The sequence below is a fragment of the Apodemus sylvaticus genome, chromosome 1, assembly GCF_947179515.1.
Source record: "Apodemus sylvaticus chromosome 1, mApoSyl1.1, whole genome shotgun sequence".
NCBI lineage: Eukaryota > Metazoa > Chordata > Mammalia > Rodentia > Muridae > Apodemus > Apodemus sylvaticus.
The window spans coordinates 22087535-22105692 of NC_067472.1; the positions used below are offsets into that span (position 1 = coordinate 22087535).

Below are 18158 nucleotides of genomic sequence, written 5' to 3' on the forward strand. Positions count from 1 at the left end.
CCTAAAGAAAGAGGTTCCATGAACATACAAGAAACCTACAGAATTCCAAATAGATTGGACTAGAAAAGAAATTCTATCTGTCAGGTAATAATAAAAACACCAAATGCACAAAACAAAGAAAAGGTATTAAAAAACAGTAAGGAGAAAAGGTCAAGTAACTTATAAAGGCAGACCTATCAGACTTACACATGACTTCTTGCCAAAGTTTATACAAGCCAGAAGATCCTGAGCAGATGTCATGCAGACATTAAAAGAACACAAAAGCCATCCCAGGCTACTATACACAGCAAAACTCTCAATTACCATAGATGGAGAAACCAAATATTCCATGACAAAAACAAATATATACAGTATCTTTCCACAAATCCAGCCCAACAAAGATTAATACATGGAAAACTCCAACACAAGGAGGGATATTACACCCTAGAAAAATCAAGAAAGCAGTGTTCTTCCAAAAAACCTAAAAGATAGCTACACAGACGTAATTTCATCTCTAACAAAAAAAAAAAAAAAAACAGGAACCAACAATCAATTTTTCTTTATATTTCTTATGATCAATGGAGTCAATTCCCCAACAAAAAGTTGTAGACTAACATAATGGATATGAAAGCAGGACTCAGTATTTTGCTGCATACTGGAAATGCACCTCAGTGACAACAACAAATACTACCTCAGAGAAAAAGGCTGGAAATTTGTTTCGAAGCAAATAGTCTCCCAAAACAAGCTGGAGTAGCTGTTCTAATATCAAATAAAATGGACTTTCAACCAAAAGTTATCAAAAAAAAAAAGATAAGGAAGTACACTTTGTACTTGTCAAAGCAATAATCTATCAAGATGAATTCTCAATTCTAAACATCTATGCTTCAGGTGCAATAGCACTCACATTAATAAAAGAAACTTTACTAAAGGTCAAAGCACACATTGCATCCCACACAATAAGAGTGGGAGAATTCAACACACTACTCTCATCAATGGACAGATCAGGACAACAGAAATTAAACAGAAATTCAGTGGAACTAAGAGAAGTTAAGAACCAAATAGGCTTAACAAATATCTATAGAATATTTCATGCTAAAACAAAAGAACATACCTTCTTCTCACCACCTCATGGTACCTTCTCCAAAATTAACCATATAATTAGTCACAAAATGGCCTGAACAGCTACAAGAAGACTGAAATAATCTGATGCACCCTATCAGATCAGCATTGACTAAAGCTAGTCTTCAATAACAACAAAAACAAGAGAAAGTTCCACATATACATGGAAGCTGAACAATGCTGTACTCAACAATAACTTGACCAAGGAAGAAATAATGAAAGAAATTAAAGACATTTTACAAATTAGTGAAAATGAAGATATAACATATCCAAACTTATGGGACACAATGATAGCAGTGCTAAGAGGCAAACATCCATCAACCAAGTAAAATTCTATGACCTATATATAGAATCAGCAAAACTAGAAGATGGTTCTTTGAGAAAATCAGCACTATAAATAAGTCTTAGCCAGACTAACCAGAGAACACAGAGACAGTATCCAAATTAAAAAAAAAAAACATCAGAAATGTAGAGGGATTCATAACTACAGAAACTGAATAAATTAAAAAAAATCATTAAATCCTACTGTACAGAAGCTTATATTCAACAAAACTGGAAAATACTGATGAAATGGACAATTTTCTAGACAGATAACAGGTAACCAAAATTAAATCAGGATCTGATTAAACTGTCCCATAACCCCTAAAAATATAGAAGCAGTCAATAAAAGTCTCCAAACCAACCAACCAAACAAAAAAAGCCAAGACCAGATGGGTTTAGAGCAGAATTCTATTAGACCTTCAATGAAGACCTAATACCAATACTCTTCAAACTATTTCAAAAATAGAAACAGAAAATACACTACCCAATTTGTTCTATGAAGCCACAAGTATGCTTATACCTAAACCACACAAAGACCCAACAAAGGAAGAGAACTTCAAACCAATTTTGATTGTGAATGTATATACAAAAATACTCGATAAAATTCTCAAGAACTGAATTCAAGAACACATCAAAACAATTGTCCATCATTATCACATAGGCTTCATCCCAGGAATACAGGGATAGTTCAATATATAAAAATCCATTAAAGCAATCCACAATGTAAACAAACTCAAAGAAAAAAGAACACAGGATCATTTAAATAGATACTAAGAGAACATTTGGCAAAATTCAACACCCTTTCAGAATTAAAGTCTTGGAACTATTAGGAATTCAGGGCTCATATCTAAACATAGTAAAAGCAATATACAGCAAACCAGTAGCCAACATCTAACTAAATGGAGAGAAACTTGAAGTAATCCCACTAAAATCAGGGACTAGACAACACTGCCCAGTCTCCCCCTACCTATTCAATATGGTAGTCAAAGTCCTACCCAGAGCAATTAGACAATGAAAGGAGGTCAAATGAACACAAATTAGAAAGGAAGAAGTCAAAATACCACTATTTACAGATGACACTATAGTATAATTGACTCAAAAAATTCCATCAGGGAACTCATACAGGTAACAACTTCAGGAAAGTGGGTGTTTATAAAATAAGCTATAGAAAATGAATAGCCTTCCTCTACTCAAAGTATAAACAGGCTGAGAAAGGAATTAGGGAAACAACACCATTCACAATAATCATAAATAATATAGAATACTTTGGTGTGACTCTAAGCAAGTAAAGCCTCTGTTTGGCCAGAACTTCAAGTCCCTGAAAAAAGAAATCCAAAAAACCTCAGAAGATGGAAAACCTATAATATTCAGTGACTGGCAGGATGTAGTAAAAGCAGCCATCTTACCAAAAGCAATCTACAGATTTAATGCAATCCCCATCAAAATTAAAACTCAATTCTTTATAGAGTTAGAAAGAACAATTTTCAAATTCATTTGGAATAATTTAATTTCTTCCAAATAGTTGCTATAAGCTCTTTGACAATGCAGAAAGTTTTGCATATAAAATTGCTGAATTTATTCTGGATAAAAATTCAGAATTATGCTTGGATTTTTTGTGTATTAAAATTAAAAGCAATTAAAAATAGAAGCTATCTATCACATACCATCCATATTCTATTTCATACAGGCTGATCATGTTCACTGGCACAGGAAATGAAAAAATTAATCAATTAATAGCATAAAATGTGAGAAAAGTCTCAAATTTTCATATTCAATGCTATGTTAACAGTAAAAGTTTCTTCAAAGATAAACTTTTCTATCATCTGGCAACGACAATGAAATTGTTGTAAAATGTCACATTTGTCCTTTCTATAAGCAGACTCCATTAATGTCTGCAAACAAGCTTAAGGGTACCAATAAAATAAAATAAAATAAAATAAAATAAAATAAAATAAAATAAAATAAAATAAAATAAAATAAAATAAAATCTAGCAGATGAATTTGTTTTATTTTGCAGAATTTGGAAAACTAAGGTTTTTACACAGCAACATTGACACATATTCAGGGTTTCCATGGGCAACTGCTTTCTTTGATTTCTGAAAAGGTTTCTTTTCATAGTATAATATAAAACAAATTAGAGGTATACCACACAATCCTACAGGACAAAGAGTAGTAGAAAGATGTAATCACACTTTAGAATAAATGCATATGAAACAAACAGGAAAAATAAAGACCCCAACAAGGGGATTGAATAGTCCTCAGTTAACATTTAACTTTCTGAACATTAATGAAAAAGGAAAAATAGAAACTGAGAGACACTGAGGAAAAAGAGGAATTCAAACATATAATATATCAGAATGGAAGTCAGAGAAAGTTTTGCGTTGAAGGCATGGGTTTGTTTATATTTCTACACACAAAAAGTTATTAATATTATCAAAACTAATAAAACTCAGAGAATACTGGCACAACTAATAAAGCTCAGTTAAGCATGGGAGGTCTTCTGAAATCCCTGACCACTGACTCTTCTGAAATTATTATCCTTTAAAAGTGCTTCACCTTATGACCTTGACTGTCAGTTGCCTCCTGGAATATTGGGAAGAGGAAAGGATATAAAATGCCAGCAGAGGCTGAGAGTTGGTTAGTAGGATTGGGGAGTAGGAAGAAGAAAGATTGAAGAGACAGAAGGGTAAGGTCAGAGAATAGAAGAGAAGAGTATTGTAGACAAATCAGTTAGGTGAAGCTGAGCTCTGTCAGAGAAGATATTGCCAAGAGACAGTTAGGAGAAGAGCCTACAAGTGAAGTAGGAAAGTAAGGAAAAACATAAAAATAAAAGCTACAGGGAAGCAATGATTAGTAGTGGCTGTGGTGTGTGTGTGTGTGTGTGTGTGTGTGTATGTGTGTGTTTTCTTATAATGATAGTATGCCTTCCAACTTGAAGAAATCAAGAGGAAATTGCAAGTTGCAGTGATTTGTAAACACATAAAATACTACCATAAAATAAATAAAACATAGTTACTGCTCTGAGGTACCACATAAACATACTGGGATGACTTTCTGGACTATAGTCTTACAAGGAACCAAATTTGAAGGGCACAAATGATGGTGGTTCTGGTGACACAAGCCAATAGTATTTGCTGAAGGAGGTCAAGGCAGGAGGATCTGGAGTTCAAGGCCAACCTGAAGGCCACATATGAGACAGTGTATTACAACAAAAATCAAAATTACAACAAAATCAAAGAATTAAGGCACCTGAGTTTTAAGTATTGTCATAAAGTTGCAGGAGGAAGAACTCATGGTAGTGAACCAATAGCAAAGGGTAATAAAGATCTGTGGAGTGGAATCAATGTGCACAACCAACCACAAATATTTAAAACCAGGCAACAGATACTGAGTCCCAAGAAAATTAAATTGGAAATTGTCTTTTGAATAAACTACACAATTCCAACATGGTCCATACCGCCAGGATAACCAATGGTTACCACTCCTTAATCACTTCCTGTAAAAATTAGCTTGACCTTATACTGAAACTCTCACTCTTTGATACACCAACTCTTTTCACACTACATACCTCTCCACACACCATTCAGTCCTTCAGAAAATACCTTTTATACCTATCATTTATAAAAAATATAATATGTCTAGTTTACTCCACTAGACATGCAGGAAATCTAGACATACAGTATGTGCAATTATGGTGCCAATATTCACACTTAGATGATAGTTGGTTCATTTTTACTTGATTCAAAGTTTTTCCCAACTTACCTGCTTTTTGGGTTGTTTTATCCTCAGCTACAATGACATCAATGTGATCTGGTTAATAAATTTCCTTTATGTTACCAATATCTGTATGGTATTTTTCCAACATATAACATATGCAGAAATTCTTTTCAGAGTATAGTGACTTGAATCATCTCTGACAAACATTTCAATGTTCAACAAACCAGAAATGCTTTAACAATAAAATAATTTTATATTAATAATTTACCTGTTTTTGTTTAATCAGGTAATAATCAATAAAATCACAAAGGTTGGAAACATCCAATGATTCTTGGTGTTCTTTTATTTTCTCCGACATGAAACTTTTTATATAATTAGCATTTTTTAGTACTTTATGATGACTTCCAGGTAAATAGTCAATGAGTAAAGGAAAATTATTGCAGACCTGTAAAATCAGATGAAGAATTTATCTTTGTTAAGATGTATTGCTTTAATTTTAGTTATGTGTGTGCATGTGTGTATCTGTTTCTATTTTTCCATGTCTGTTTTTCTGTGCATACAATGCTTGCATTGTTAGGCATATGTATTGTTGCCTTTGAAGGCCAGATGTTTCAGTTCCTCTGAAGCCAGTGGTTTAGAGCCACCTGAGACTGTGATGCACATTGGACTCTGGGCCATTGAAAGGTACTACACACCCTTAACCATTGATGTATCTCTCCAGCCCCTGATCATAGGTATGATGGTATTGTGTACTGTATAATATTTATTCTTCTGTCATGTAAATGCTGAATTCTCTATCCCAGTATCTGGTTTCAGTCTAATACAGCATTACAAAACTTATGTGAAGAATCTCCTGTATCAACATTTATTCTCTGAATTGCCCATAAAAGCTGAAAAAGCCAATAACTATGCAACAGAAATAATAGGACAGGACATCTATAAGCTGAGAAATGAGGGAGAGAAAGAGAGGAAGTATTCAGCATGAGGAAGGGGTCCAGAGGGACATCAAGGCATAAAGCTAGCAACCAACTATTGGACTGGGCATGGGGTCCCAATGGAGGAGCTGGAGAGTTGTCTGGAGGAGCTGAAGGGGTTTACAGCCCCATGGGAAGAACAATAGTAGTTTAAAGAGGACAATTTTGTGTAAAAGTATGTCTTGTGAGTGATTGTGCATACCTCTAGATGTAAATGCTGTACTTGATACCAACAGTTCAATGTACTTTTGTGGGAAAATTAATGGATTAGGAGCTAGTAAGTTTGAGTAAACCTAGTCTTCTCTTTTAGCTTTTATATTAGCATAGCAAAGGGCTGAGGACTCCCTCCCAGATATTCTTTCCATAATATATTGGTCAGAAGCAAGGTGTCTTGTCACCTCACTTTTTGGTCCATATTGGATTTGATCTGTGACAGTAAAGCACCATATGTGTTCTCACAAGAGAGAAAAAAACCTTGACTTCACCTGCACCCATGGAGAGCTCAGAATCTTTGCATTCTCGTGTATTTTTTCCATGAGGATAAGAAAATCCTTATCCTTATAATCAAAACGATTCTGAAAAATAATGGAGCAGATAACATTGCATGGAGCACAGCTCAGGATGAAGGTGGGGTCACAGGGTGAGCCTAGAGAATGGGAAAATAATTAGAATAATAACATTAAAATAGACAAAGTAGATATGTTGCTTCTGTTAATAGGTAAAAAATTCTTTAGGAATTTTAAACCATATCTGGCCTACAATTTTCCTAACAGCTCAGCATCTGTTATATATAAAATTGATATATCACTTTGATCTTAAACTTGAAAGGGCCTTAACCACATCAGTTAAATACAAGCAAAGCATATCTGAAACACCAATTTCAACAAACAGCTCTCTTCTATATTGAAAGAAAAGAAAAGAATATAATCATAAAATTTCATGTATTCAGAGCAGAATTATATCTTACGGCAATACTTATATGTTATAGAATACTCAGAAGGAACTAGAGTAGTGTACACATGGAATGCCTGTATTGACGATGAGTAAATCAAAAAAGCAAGTGTCAATCCAAGGAAAGAGCAAATGGAAACATTTGATTTACATGTGATTTTATATATGAAAAGAAAAAACATGATCAGAATTCTTACCCATGTTGCACAAGAAGATTGTACAACCTGAAGAACAGCTAGTTCTCTGTGGGTTTGTTAACATTACTAAATAAAATAAACAGTTGAATTTTCCAGTTAAGCTGGGCAGTGGTGGTGCACACCTGTAATACCAGTATTCTGGGAGGCAGAGGCAGGCAGATTTCTAAGTTCAAGGTCAGCCTTGTCTATAGAGTGAGTTCCAGAACAGCCAGGGCTACACAAGGAAAAAAGAAAAAAGAAAAAAGAAAAAAAAGAATTTTCCAGTTAAATTCAAGGAGGGGAAACCAACCTAGAGGAAGTGATATATACTACCTTTTATCATTTTGTTGGTAAAAGCAATGGATTTTTTTTTGAATGCCGAGTCTCATTGCCCAAGTTGGGCCCGCACACCACAGTTCACAGTTCTGGGCACAGAGATTAAGAAACTTCAGTGAGGAACTCCAGAAAATAATATGCTAGAGGACAAGACAGTTCAGGGGTACAAATGTTCAAGAACTGGGTTCTAAGTTACAGAAAAATGAAGCATCACTGTTAGGCTTTTATCTAAGTTGTGGATATGCTCCTGAGAGGTCAACAAAAAGATCACATCAGACAACTGTGAGCCCAAAAAAGACAATGGATAGAATTGGGGAACAACTTCAAAACTGCATAGTTGATGGGATCAGAAACACTTTTCTAACTAGAAGGAAACAGTGTCTTCTGGACACAGCAAGGTAGCTGTACTCAGGAATTTACAGTGACATTCATGAGACCCACACAAGCTTCAACCAGACATAATCCATATATAAAGAGTAGAGATGGCCACAACTTTCCACCAACAGTAAAGAAGTTACAGGCACTTCTTAACTCTTAAGACAGAATGATTCACTTTTATTTAAGAGTATATGTTAACCATACTATGGAAGAAAGACACACCTACAAGACATATCTTAACCACTGTCAATGAAGTTTATGCTTATAGTAATGATGACCACTTCAAAATCAACAAAAGGTAAAGCATCACAGATTAAGAGAGTGCAAATGTTTAGTTCTAAATATAATTTATGTGCTATCAAAATTCCTTGAAATATTCATGGATCATTGAAGAAGAGGGAACAGAAACATGGTGGATGACTACAAGAAAACAGTGTCAGAGGCTCTTGGTCCTGTGAAGGCTCGATGCCTCACTGTAAGGGAATGCCATGGCAGTGAGGTTGGAGTGGGTGGTTGGGTGGATAGAGGAGCACCCGCATAGAAGCAGAGGGAGGAGGATGGGATAGAAGCTTTCTGGAGGGAAACTGGGAAAGGGGATAGCATTCAAAATGTAAATAAATAAAATATCCAGTAAAAAAGAAAGAAAAGAAATCAGTGTTTTCTGGACACTGCAGGACAGCTACTTATATGAAGTCACAGCAAATGTGGAAGGATGAATAAGACCTGTACAAGCCAAAGCCAGAAAAAATGCTAACACAGTAGTTGGACATGTTGTTGCATATCTAGTGAAGGAATTATTTGTAATAATTTAATTATAGAAGAGGGTCACATTGCTTTAAAAAGAATTGTAGCTGGCAGCCCTTATTAAAGAGGTCTTGGTGAACTATGCCCACAATCCTGACTGTGTAGATCATCAGTTTCTCTGCTCCTCTGAAGACCCCACATTGTGAAGGCATGCCAAGGGTATGCTACAGCTAGGACCACAGATAAAGCATCCCCTGTGCAAACTCTGCCCACAATCCTGTCTGTACCTTCCACCTACACAGACCATAAGTGTGGAGACCCAACAGTCTGAAAGCCCCCCAGGAGATCTGCTAAACACAGAGTTACAGACACCACAGTCAGAAAACTTCACAGAATGTCTGCTACAGCCAGGACCATAGGCCTCCCAGGAAACCTGAAGCAACCCAGGGACACAGGAGGCAAGATCTGGACAGAGACACCCAAACCAGTTATCACCAGAGATAACTAGATGGTGAGAGACAAATGCAATACCATAAGTAATAGAAGCCAATATATTCTGGCACAATCAGAACCCAGTTCTTCCACCACAGCAAGCTCCAGACACACCAAAACTCCTTAAAACCAAGATGCTGACCTAAAGTCCTATCTCATGAAGATAATAGAGTCCTTTAAGGAGGATATTAGTAACTCACGGAAAGAAAAACAGGAAAACACGGGTAAACAGACAGAAACCCTTAAAGTTGAAACAAATGAATCCCTTAAAGAAATACATGAAAACAAATATCAAACAGATGCAGGAATTCAACAAAGTGGTGCAAGACCAAAAAACAGAAGTAGAATCAATGAAGAAAACACAAATGGAGGCAACCCTGGAAATGGAAAGCCTAGAAAAAGAGGTCAGAAACTACAGATGCAAATATCGACAACAGAATACAAGAAATAGAAGAGAGAATATCAGGCATAGAAAATACCTTAGAAAATATCAACAAACAGTCCAAAGAAAATGAAAACAGCAAAAACTCCTATTTCATAACATCCAGGAAATCCAGGACCCACTGAAAATACCAAATCTAAGAATAATAGGAACAGAAGAGAATGAAGATTCCCAGCTCAAAAGACACAAAAACATCTTTAACAAAATCAGAGAAGAAAACATCCTCCAACCTAAAGAGATGGCTATAAATATCCGAGAAGACAATAGAACACCAAGTAGATTTGATCAGAGAAGAAAATCCTCTCATCACATGAGAATCAAAACACTAAATGCACAGAACAAAGAAAGAAAATTAAAGGCTGTAAGGGGATAAAAACAAGTAATATATGAAGGCAGACCTATCAAACTTACATCAGTCTTCTTAACACAGACATTAAAAGACAGAAAACACTGGGCAGGATCATGTGGACACTGAGAGAAGACAAATGTCAATAAAGGCTAAATATTCTGCAAAACTCTCAATCACCATACACAGAGAAAACAAACTGTTCTATGACAAATCCAAATTTAAACAATATCTATCTACCAATACAACCCTACAGAGGATTCTAGAAGAAAAACTCCAACACAAGGAGGGTACCTACACAAAGGGGGGGGAAGATATTAATCATCTCAAAACAAAACTAAAATGAGGTCACATACAAATAATGCCAGCTACAACAATAAACCTAACAGAAATGAATAATCTCCATCTCTACTACCTCTCAATATCAATGGATTCAAGACCCCGATAAAAAGACTTAAGATAAGAGACTGGATATGAAATCAGGATTCAATATTTTGCTGCATACAAAAAAACACACCTCAATGACAAAGACTTAAAGTCTTCAGAGTTAAAAGCTGGAAAAAAACTATTCCAAGCAAACAGTCCCAAGAAAAAGCAGGAGTTACCATCTTAATATCAAATAAAATTGAATTCCAACCAAATGTTATCAAGAATATGAGAATGAACACTTCATATTCATCAAAGGAAAACTCAACCAAGAGAAAGCCTCAATTTGAACACCTTTGCAAGTGTACCCACATTCATAAAAGAAATATTACTAAAGCTCAAAACACACATTGAAACACAAGAAATAATAGTGGGAAACAGAAACTAAACAGAGACACAGTGGAACTAATAGAGGTTAAGAACCAAATAAATTTACAAGTATCTACAGAATATTTCACCCTAAAACAAAAAAATATATACCTTCTTCTCAACACCTCATGGTAGCTTTCGCAAAACTGACCATATAACTGGTCACAAAACAAGCTTAACAGATACAAGAAGATTGAAATAATCTTATGAATCCTATCAGATGACCAGGGACTAACACTAGACTTCAGTAACAACCCAGACAACAAAAAACCCATATACCCATGGAAACTGAAAAACTCTCTACTCAATGATAACTTTGTCAGGGAAGAAAGAAAGAAAGAAATTGAGGATTATTTTTATTTCAATGAAAATAAAGGTGCAACATACCAAACTTATAGGACAAAATAAAAGCAGTGCTAAGAGGAAAATCATGGCACTAAGTGCTCTTATAAAAAAAATTGGAGAAATCCTACACTAAAAAACTAACAGCACACCTGAAAGCCCTAGAACAAAAATAAGAAAACATACCCAAGAGGAGTAGAAGGCAGAAAATAGTCAAATTCAGGATAGAAATAAACCAAATAGAAGTAAAGAGAATGATTCAAAGAATAAACAAAAGCTGTTTTTTTTCTGAAAATCAACAATATGCAAAAACTCAGAACCAAACAAACTAATGTACCCAATGACAGTATCATCCAAATTTAAAAAGAAAACAAAACAAAACTCAGAAATGAAATGGGAGACATAACAACAGATACTGAGGAAATTCAAAATACCATCAGATTCTACTACAAAAGCCTATACTCAAAAAAAAAAAAAAAAACACCCTAGAACATCTAGATAAAATGAGTCATTTTTCTAGATAGATGTCATGTACCAAAGTGAAATCAAGAGCAGGAAAACTATCTAAACAGGCCCATATCCCCTAAGGAACTAAAGGAAGTCATTAAAAACCTTCTAACCAAAAAAATTCCAGGACCAGGTGGCCTTAGTGCCGAATTCTAACAGACCTTCAAAGAATAGATAATACCAACACTCCTCTAAATATTCCATAAAATGAAACAGTAGAAACACAACCTAATTCATTTTATGGTGTCACAATTACTCTGATACCTAAACCACACAAAGACCCAACAAAGAAACAGAACTCCAGACCAATTTCACTTATGAATATCAATACAAAAATATTCAACAAAGTTCTAGGAAACTGAATTCAAGAACACATCAAAATGATCATTCATCATGATCAGGTAGGCTTCATTCCAGGAATGCAATGTTGATTAAATATACCAAAAACCATTAAGGTAATCCACTATATAAATAGACTCCAATTATTTTTAAAAAAAATCACACAACCATCTCATTAGATGCTGAGAGGGCATTTGATCACATACAACACCCACACCCCTTCATAGTAAAACTGTTGGAGAGATCAGAAAACCAAGCCCCATACTTACACATCCAACAGCCAAATTAAAACAAATTAAATAGAGAGATACTTGAAGCAAACCCAGTAATATTGGGGACAAAATAAGGATGTGCACTCTCCCCCTTTCTATTCAATATATTACTCAAAGTAATAGCTAGACCATTAAGACAACAAAAGGAGGACAAAGGAATAGAAACTGGAAAGGAAGAAGTCAAGGAATCACTATTTGCAAATGATATGATAGCATTCATATCCAACCCCCAAAATTCTACCAGAGAACTTCTACATCTGATAAACAACTTCAGCAAAGTAGACAGATATAAAATTAACTCAAACAAAGCAGTGGCCTTCCTTTATACAAATGATAAGCAGGCTGAGAAAGCAAGTAGAGAAACAATACCCTTCACAATAGTCACAAATAATATAAAATACATTGTGGTAACTCTAACAAAGCAAACGAAAGATATGTATTACAAGAACTTCAAGTTTCCCAAGAAGGAAATCAAAGAAGACCTCAGAACAGAGAGATCTCCCATGCTCATAAATTGACAGAATTAACATAGTAAAAATGGCCATCCTACACAAACCGATCCACAAATTCAATGCAATCTTCATCAAAATTCCAACACAATTCTTCAAAGACATGGAAAGAGCTATTCTTAATTCCATTTGGAAAAACAAAACAAAACAAAACAAAACAAACAAAAACCCAAGATAGTGAAAACAATTCTTATCAATAAAAGAACTTCTGGGTGACTCTATATCCCTTACCTCAAGCTATACTACAGAGCAATAGTGATAAAAATAGCATGGTATTGGTACAGATAGACAGGCCAATCAATGGAACAGAATCAAAGACCAAGAAATAAAAACACCTGTGGACACTTGATCTTTGACTAACAAGCAAAAATATACAAAGGAAAAAAGAAAGCATCGTTAATAAATGGTGCTTGTCTAAACGACAGTTGTTATGTAGAAAAATGGAGTAGATCTTTATTTGTTACCTTACAAAAAGCTCAAGTCCATGTGGATCAAGGACCTCAACATAAAACCAGATATACTGAATCTAATAGAAGAGAAAGTGGGGAAGAGCCTTGAATGAATGGGCACTGGGGAAAATTTGCTAAGTAGAACTCCAAGATAAAGAGTTGAAAATTGGGACCTCATGAAACTTGAAAGCTTCTGTGAAGCAAAGGGCATAGTCAATAGGACAAACCAGCAACCTACAGATTGGGAAAAAGATATTCACTAACCCGACATCAGACAGAGGGCTAATACACAAAATATATAAAGAACTCAAGAAGCTAACCTCCAAAAACACAAACAATGCAATCAAAAATGGGATATAAAGCTAAACAAAGAATTTATAACAGATGAATCTTGAATGGCCAAGAAGCACTTAAAGAAACGATTAATGTTCTTAGTGATCAGGGAAATGCAAATCAAAACGACCCTGAGATTCTTTTTTTTTTTTAATATTTTTATTTTCTATATTCTTTGTTTACATTCCAAATGATTTCTCCTTTCCTGGATTCCCCCCTCCCCATATGTCCCATAAACCTTCTTCTCTCCATTCATTCTCCAATCACCTCCCTCCTTTTTTTCTCTGTCCTTATATTCCCCTCCAATGCTAGATCAGTCCTTTCCAGGATCAGGACCTTCTCCATACTTCCTCATGGTAGTCATTTGTTATGCGATTTGTGCCTTGGATATTCAGGGCTTCTGGGCTAATTAATATCCACTTATCAGAGATTGTATTCCATGTGTATTCTTTTGTGATTGGGTTACCTCACTTAGGATGAAATTTTCCAGATCAAACCATTTGCCTAAAAATTTTGTGAATTCATTGTTTCTAATTGCTGAGTAGTATTCCATTGTGTAAATATGCCACATTTTCTGTATCCATTTCTCATTTGAGGGGCATTTGGGTTCTTTCCAGCTTCTGGCTATTATAAATAAGGCTGCCATGAACATAATGGAGCATGTGTCTTTATTGCATGCCGGGGAATTAAATTAATTTAAAATGAGAAAGTTTTGCAGGCAAATGGATGGAACTAGAAAATATCAGCCTGAGTAAGGCAGCTCAGACACAAAAGGACATGCACAATATGTACTTACTAATAAGTGGATACTAGTAAAAAAATGTACAGAATACCCAGAACACAATCCACGATAGGTGAATAAGCCAAAGGGCCCAAGTAATTATGCCTCATACCCACTTGGGAGAGATAGGAAAGCAGAGGGCACAAGTGGGAAGGGAATTGGATGGTAGAGGGGAGAGGGATAGGCAGATAAAAAGGAAAACATGGTCAGGTATTGAGGGAGGATCAGGAATAAAGTCCCAAGAGCCAGTAGAATTAATGGAAATACAAAATTTTGGGAGATGGGAGGTGGGGTAACTCTCTAGAATGTACTAGAATCCTGGGAGGACAGTGAACCTCAGGACTCTAAGTGAGGCACCTTAGATGAAATGCACAACAGTGGGGAAAGGGAACTTGTAGAATCCACCTCCATAGAAAGTCACAGTATCAAGAGGAGGAATGGGCTTGCCATCCCACAGTCAAAATTATAAAAGAGAACTGTTCCTGTCTAAAGAACTACAGTGACAAAAATGGAGATGAGACAGAAAGGAGGTCTAGTGACAGGCCAAAATTGGGACCTATCTCAAGGGAGGCTCTAGGGCCTGTCACTTTTACTGAAGCTATGATATACTTAGAGACAGAAACATAGCATGGCTACCCTCCAAGAGGTCTAGTAATCAGGTGACTAAGAAGCAGATACTTACATCCAACCAATGGTTTGATGTTAAGGGCCCTTGTGGTTGAATTAGGGAAAGGATGGAAGAAGTTGAGGAGGAGGGAAACCCCATAAGAAGATCATTGGTCTCAACAAATCTGGAACCCCGATATCTCTCAAACACTGAGCCACAGCCAGGTAGCATATACTATTTGGTCCAAGGCCCCGATATATATACAGAAGAGGACTGCCTAATCTTGCCTCAGTGAAAGAAGAAGCACCTAAGCCTGGAGAGACTTGAGGACTCAAGGGGTGTGGATATCTGGCAGAATGTGGGGGGAGGGAGGATGGGAACGCATCCTCTGGGAAATGCGGCAGAAAGAATGGAATGGGAAACTGTCAGATAGTGGACCAGGAATAGGATAATGACTGTACTGTAAAAATTAAACAAAGATAATAGTAAAAATAAAATAAAATAAAATAAAATAAAATACCCTTAAAAATGAGGTCCCTTTTTACAGCAAATGGGTGACCATCACAGAGAGCCATAATTGGATACAATGAAAATACCATCATATTGTGGGGATAACAGCGTCAACAGATACATTTAAATAACAACTTCTGCATGTACAGCACAGGGAGCATACAGAAGAGAAAGCAAAATTTTTTAAGAATGAGGATATCAAGCAATCTATCGTAAAAGTCTCTCAGAGAAGTGGCTACAAAGAAGATTGGAAAAATGACCAAATTAGTAGAAATGCTCAAGTGGGAAAAGAAACATTTCAGAGGCCTACCCTTAGTAAGGAAGCTACATATGACAATTATCCTCTGCAAATGATGACTCTACTAATTGGTTTTATAAATGGAGAATGGTCAGCCATGAAATTATATAGACCACATTCAACAAGAAAGATATACTCGTGTGTCTTTTATGGATGTACATACATGTACACAATGATATGATGATGATGATGATGAAGAAGAAGAAGAAAAGAAGAAGAAGAAGAAGAAGAAGAAGAAGAAGAAGAAGAAGAAGAAGAAGAAGAAGAAGAAGAAGAAGAAGAAGAAGGAGGAGGGAGGAGGAGGAGGAGGAGGAGGAGGAGGAGGAGGAGGAGGAGGAGGAGGAGGAGGAGGAGGAGGAGGTAGGAGGAGGAGGAGGAGAAGGAGAAGGAGAAGGAGGAGGAGAAGGAGAAGGAGAAGGAGAAGGAGAAGGAGAAGGAGAAGGAGAAGGAGAAGGAGAAGGAGAAGGAGAAGGAGAAGGAGAAGGAGAAGGAGAAGGAGAAGGAGAAGGAGAAGGAGAAGGAGAAGAAGAAGAAGAAGAAGAAGAAGAAGAAGAGAAGAAGAAGAAGAAGAAGAAGAAGAAGAAGAAGAAGAAGAAGAAGAAGAAGAAGAAGATAGGATATCATCTTGTGAATGGGAGAGGCATGTAATGGGGACAAGATAAAAACATCTGGGAAGATGTGGGCGGAGGAAAGGGGATGAATTATATTATTTCATTTCAATTAAAATATTTCAAAAGCAACTATAAAACTCTGAAAGCACTAATAAAATTTGTCTAAAATATCATTTATGGCAGTCAGAAACTGGAGTTGATGAACATAAAACTGGGTAGATTGGAAATTAGGGGTGATCATCATAAAACCGCATGCCAGATTCTCAAAATTGTAATAATTTTTAATAAGTAACAACAAATTTTTGATACCATACTATAGCAGACACAATAATTACTGAAATCTTCAGTGATGAAATGGAAAACATTGATCACATCATGGATACCCAGAGCTGTAAACATGGGCCTAGAAGACACTCTATAGTGCTCAGTGAATATTAGCGAACCTATGTAGTTCAAGAAAATGTAAACAAATATCCTCTGTCATCTTTATCAATAGCATTTACTCTCTGTTGAAATGATCCACAATGGGGAAACTACATTTGTGTTTATGAGAATGCATAGTTCTACAACTCAGCAGAAAATTGACATGAAACATGTATTATTATTTCTGATTAAAAACAAAATGTTTTAGATAGAATGTTTTCAACATGACTTAAGCACATATATCAAAACTAAGATGCAACTGTATAAATTTGTATTTACCCTCGGTTTTCCTCAGTTCCTCCACAAGACACTGTGCTTCCATTTGAACACGGTCCTCAATGTTCCTTTTCCCCATACCCAAATTCCGCAGGGTCATGAGTGTGAATCTTCTTCTCTCTTTCCATCTATTTCCATTGCTAAAAACAATGCCTAAAAGAAATGAGAAGGTACTAGAAATAGATGCTAGGAACAGGTGAGAGTAGAAACCATAGAGTTTCCATTGTACCTTAAAAGGAGTCCCATACCATTCTTTCAATTTTATATCTCACCATAAACACTGTGCAGTGAACACAAAAACATATACACTTACTTACCAAGGCCCTTATTCATTTTTTCAGCCACTGGAATGTGTCCTCTACCAGCAAACTCCTCGCCATGATCAATCAGAGCTTCCTTTATTGCTTCATACCCATGCAATATGACAGTGGGCCGTGAGCCCAAATACAGAGTGAACACAGGACCATAGACTTTTGAGAACTGGGCATAGAGAAGAAAAAGCAAATAATACCAAACATGTAGTTTTAATATATAGTGTAAACCTCATTCACACTGTGTCTGAATATTGTTTTTATTTTAGCAAACTCATCTTCAAATGGTTCTGAAGCTTATTTATATAACATTATGGTAATTGTCAGTTATCACTTGCCTGCAGTCAACCATGTAATGGCTTAGGATTAAAGCAGTTGGCACACAAAGATTACAATGACTTTTTACATCAAAACATTCAGCAGGATACCAGCTACCAGAACTTCAGGTAGGCTATAACTTGGCTGCACACTGTCCTCACTTTCTCAGTGCCTAACCACTCGAACTGAAATCATGCCTCTCACCCTTCCCATCTTGTCCAACATCATAATTTGAAGAAAAAAATGTCCTGTGCAAGCAGAGGCCACCTTTATCTGCAGAAGTCCAGACCACAACTTGGGTGGAGACCTTCTACTCAACTACAGGCCACTGAAACCAGAAGGCAAACATGAACCAGAAGTCAAGGAACAAAATGCTCATGCTATAGAATTTAATTTACAGATTTAATGTTATATATCAAACTTCCAATATAATATTTACAGAAAGGATATCCATATGGGACCATAAAAATAACAAACAAAACAAAACAAAACAAAACAAAAC

General features: G+C 35.9%; 1 protein-coding gene across 5 annotated transcripts in view; it reads right to left on the minus strand.

Moving 5' to 3' along the window:
- The window catches only part of LOC127677021 (cytochrome P450 2C38-like), a 54633-nt gene that overhangs the window by 27571 nt on the left and 8904 nt on the right, over positions 1–18158 (minus strand). For 2 of the 5 annotated variants that reach the window (XM_052172335.1, XM_052172336.1), the window contains exons 2-5: positions 17345–17507; positions 17031–17180; positions 6596–6756; positions 5405–5581 (exon numbers count right to left, since the gene is read on the minus strand). In XM_052172335.1, coding sequence (XP_052028295.1) covers positions 5405–5581; positions 6596–6756; positions 17031–17180; positions 17345–17507 — 651 coding nt within the window. The remainder of the gene's footprint in view (positions 1–5404; positions 5582–6595; positions 6757–17030; positions 17181–17344; positions 17508–18158) is intronic. The other 3 variants (XM_052172338.1, XM_052172339.1, XM_052172337.1) reach the window with 2 other exon arrangements.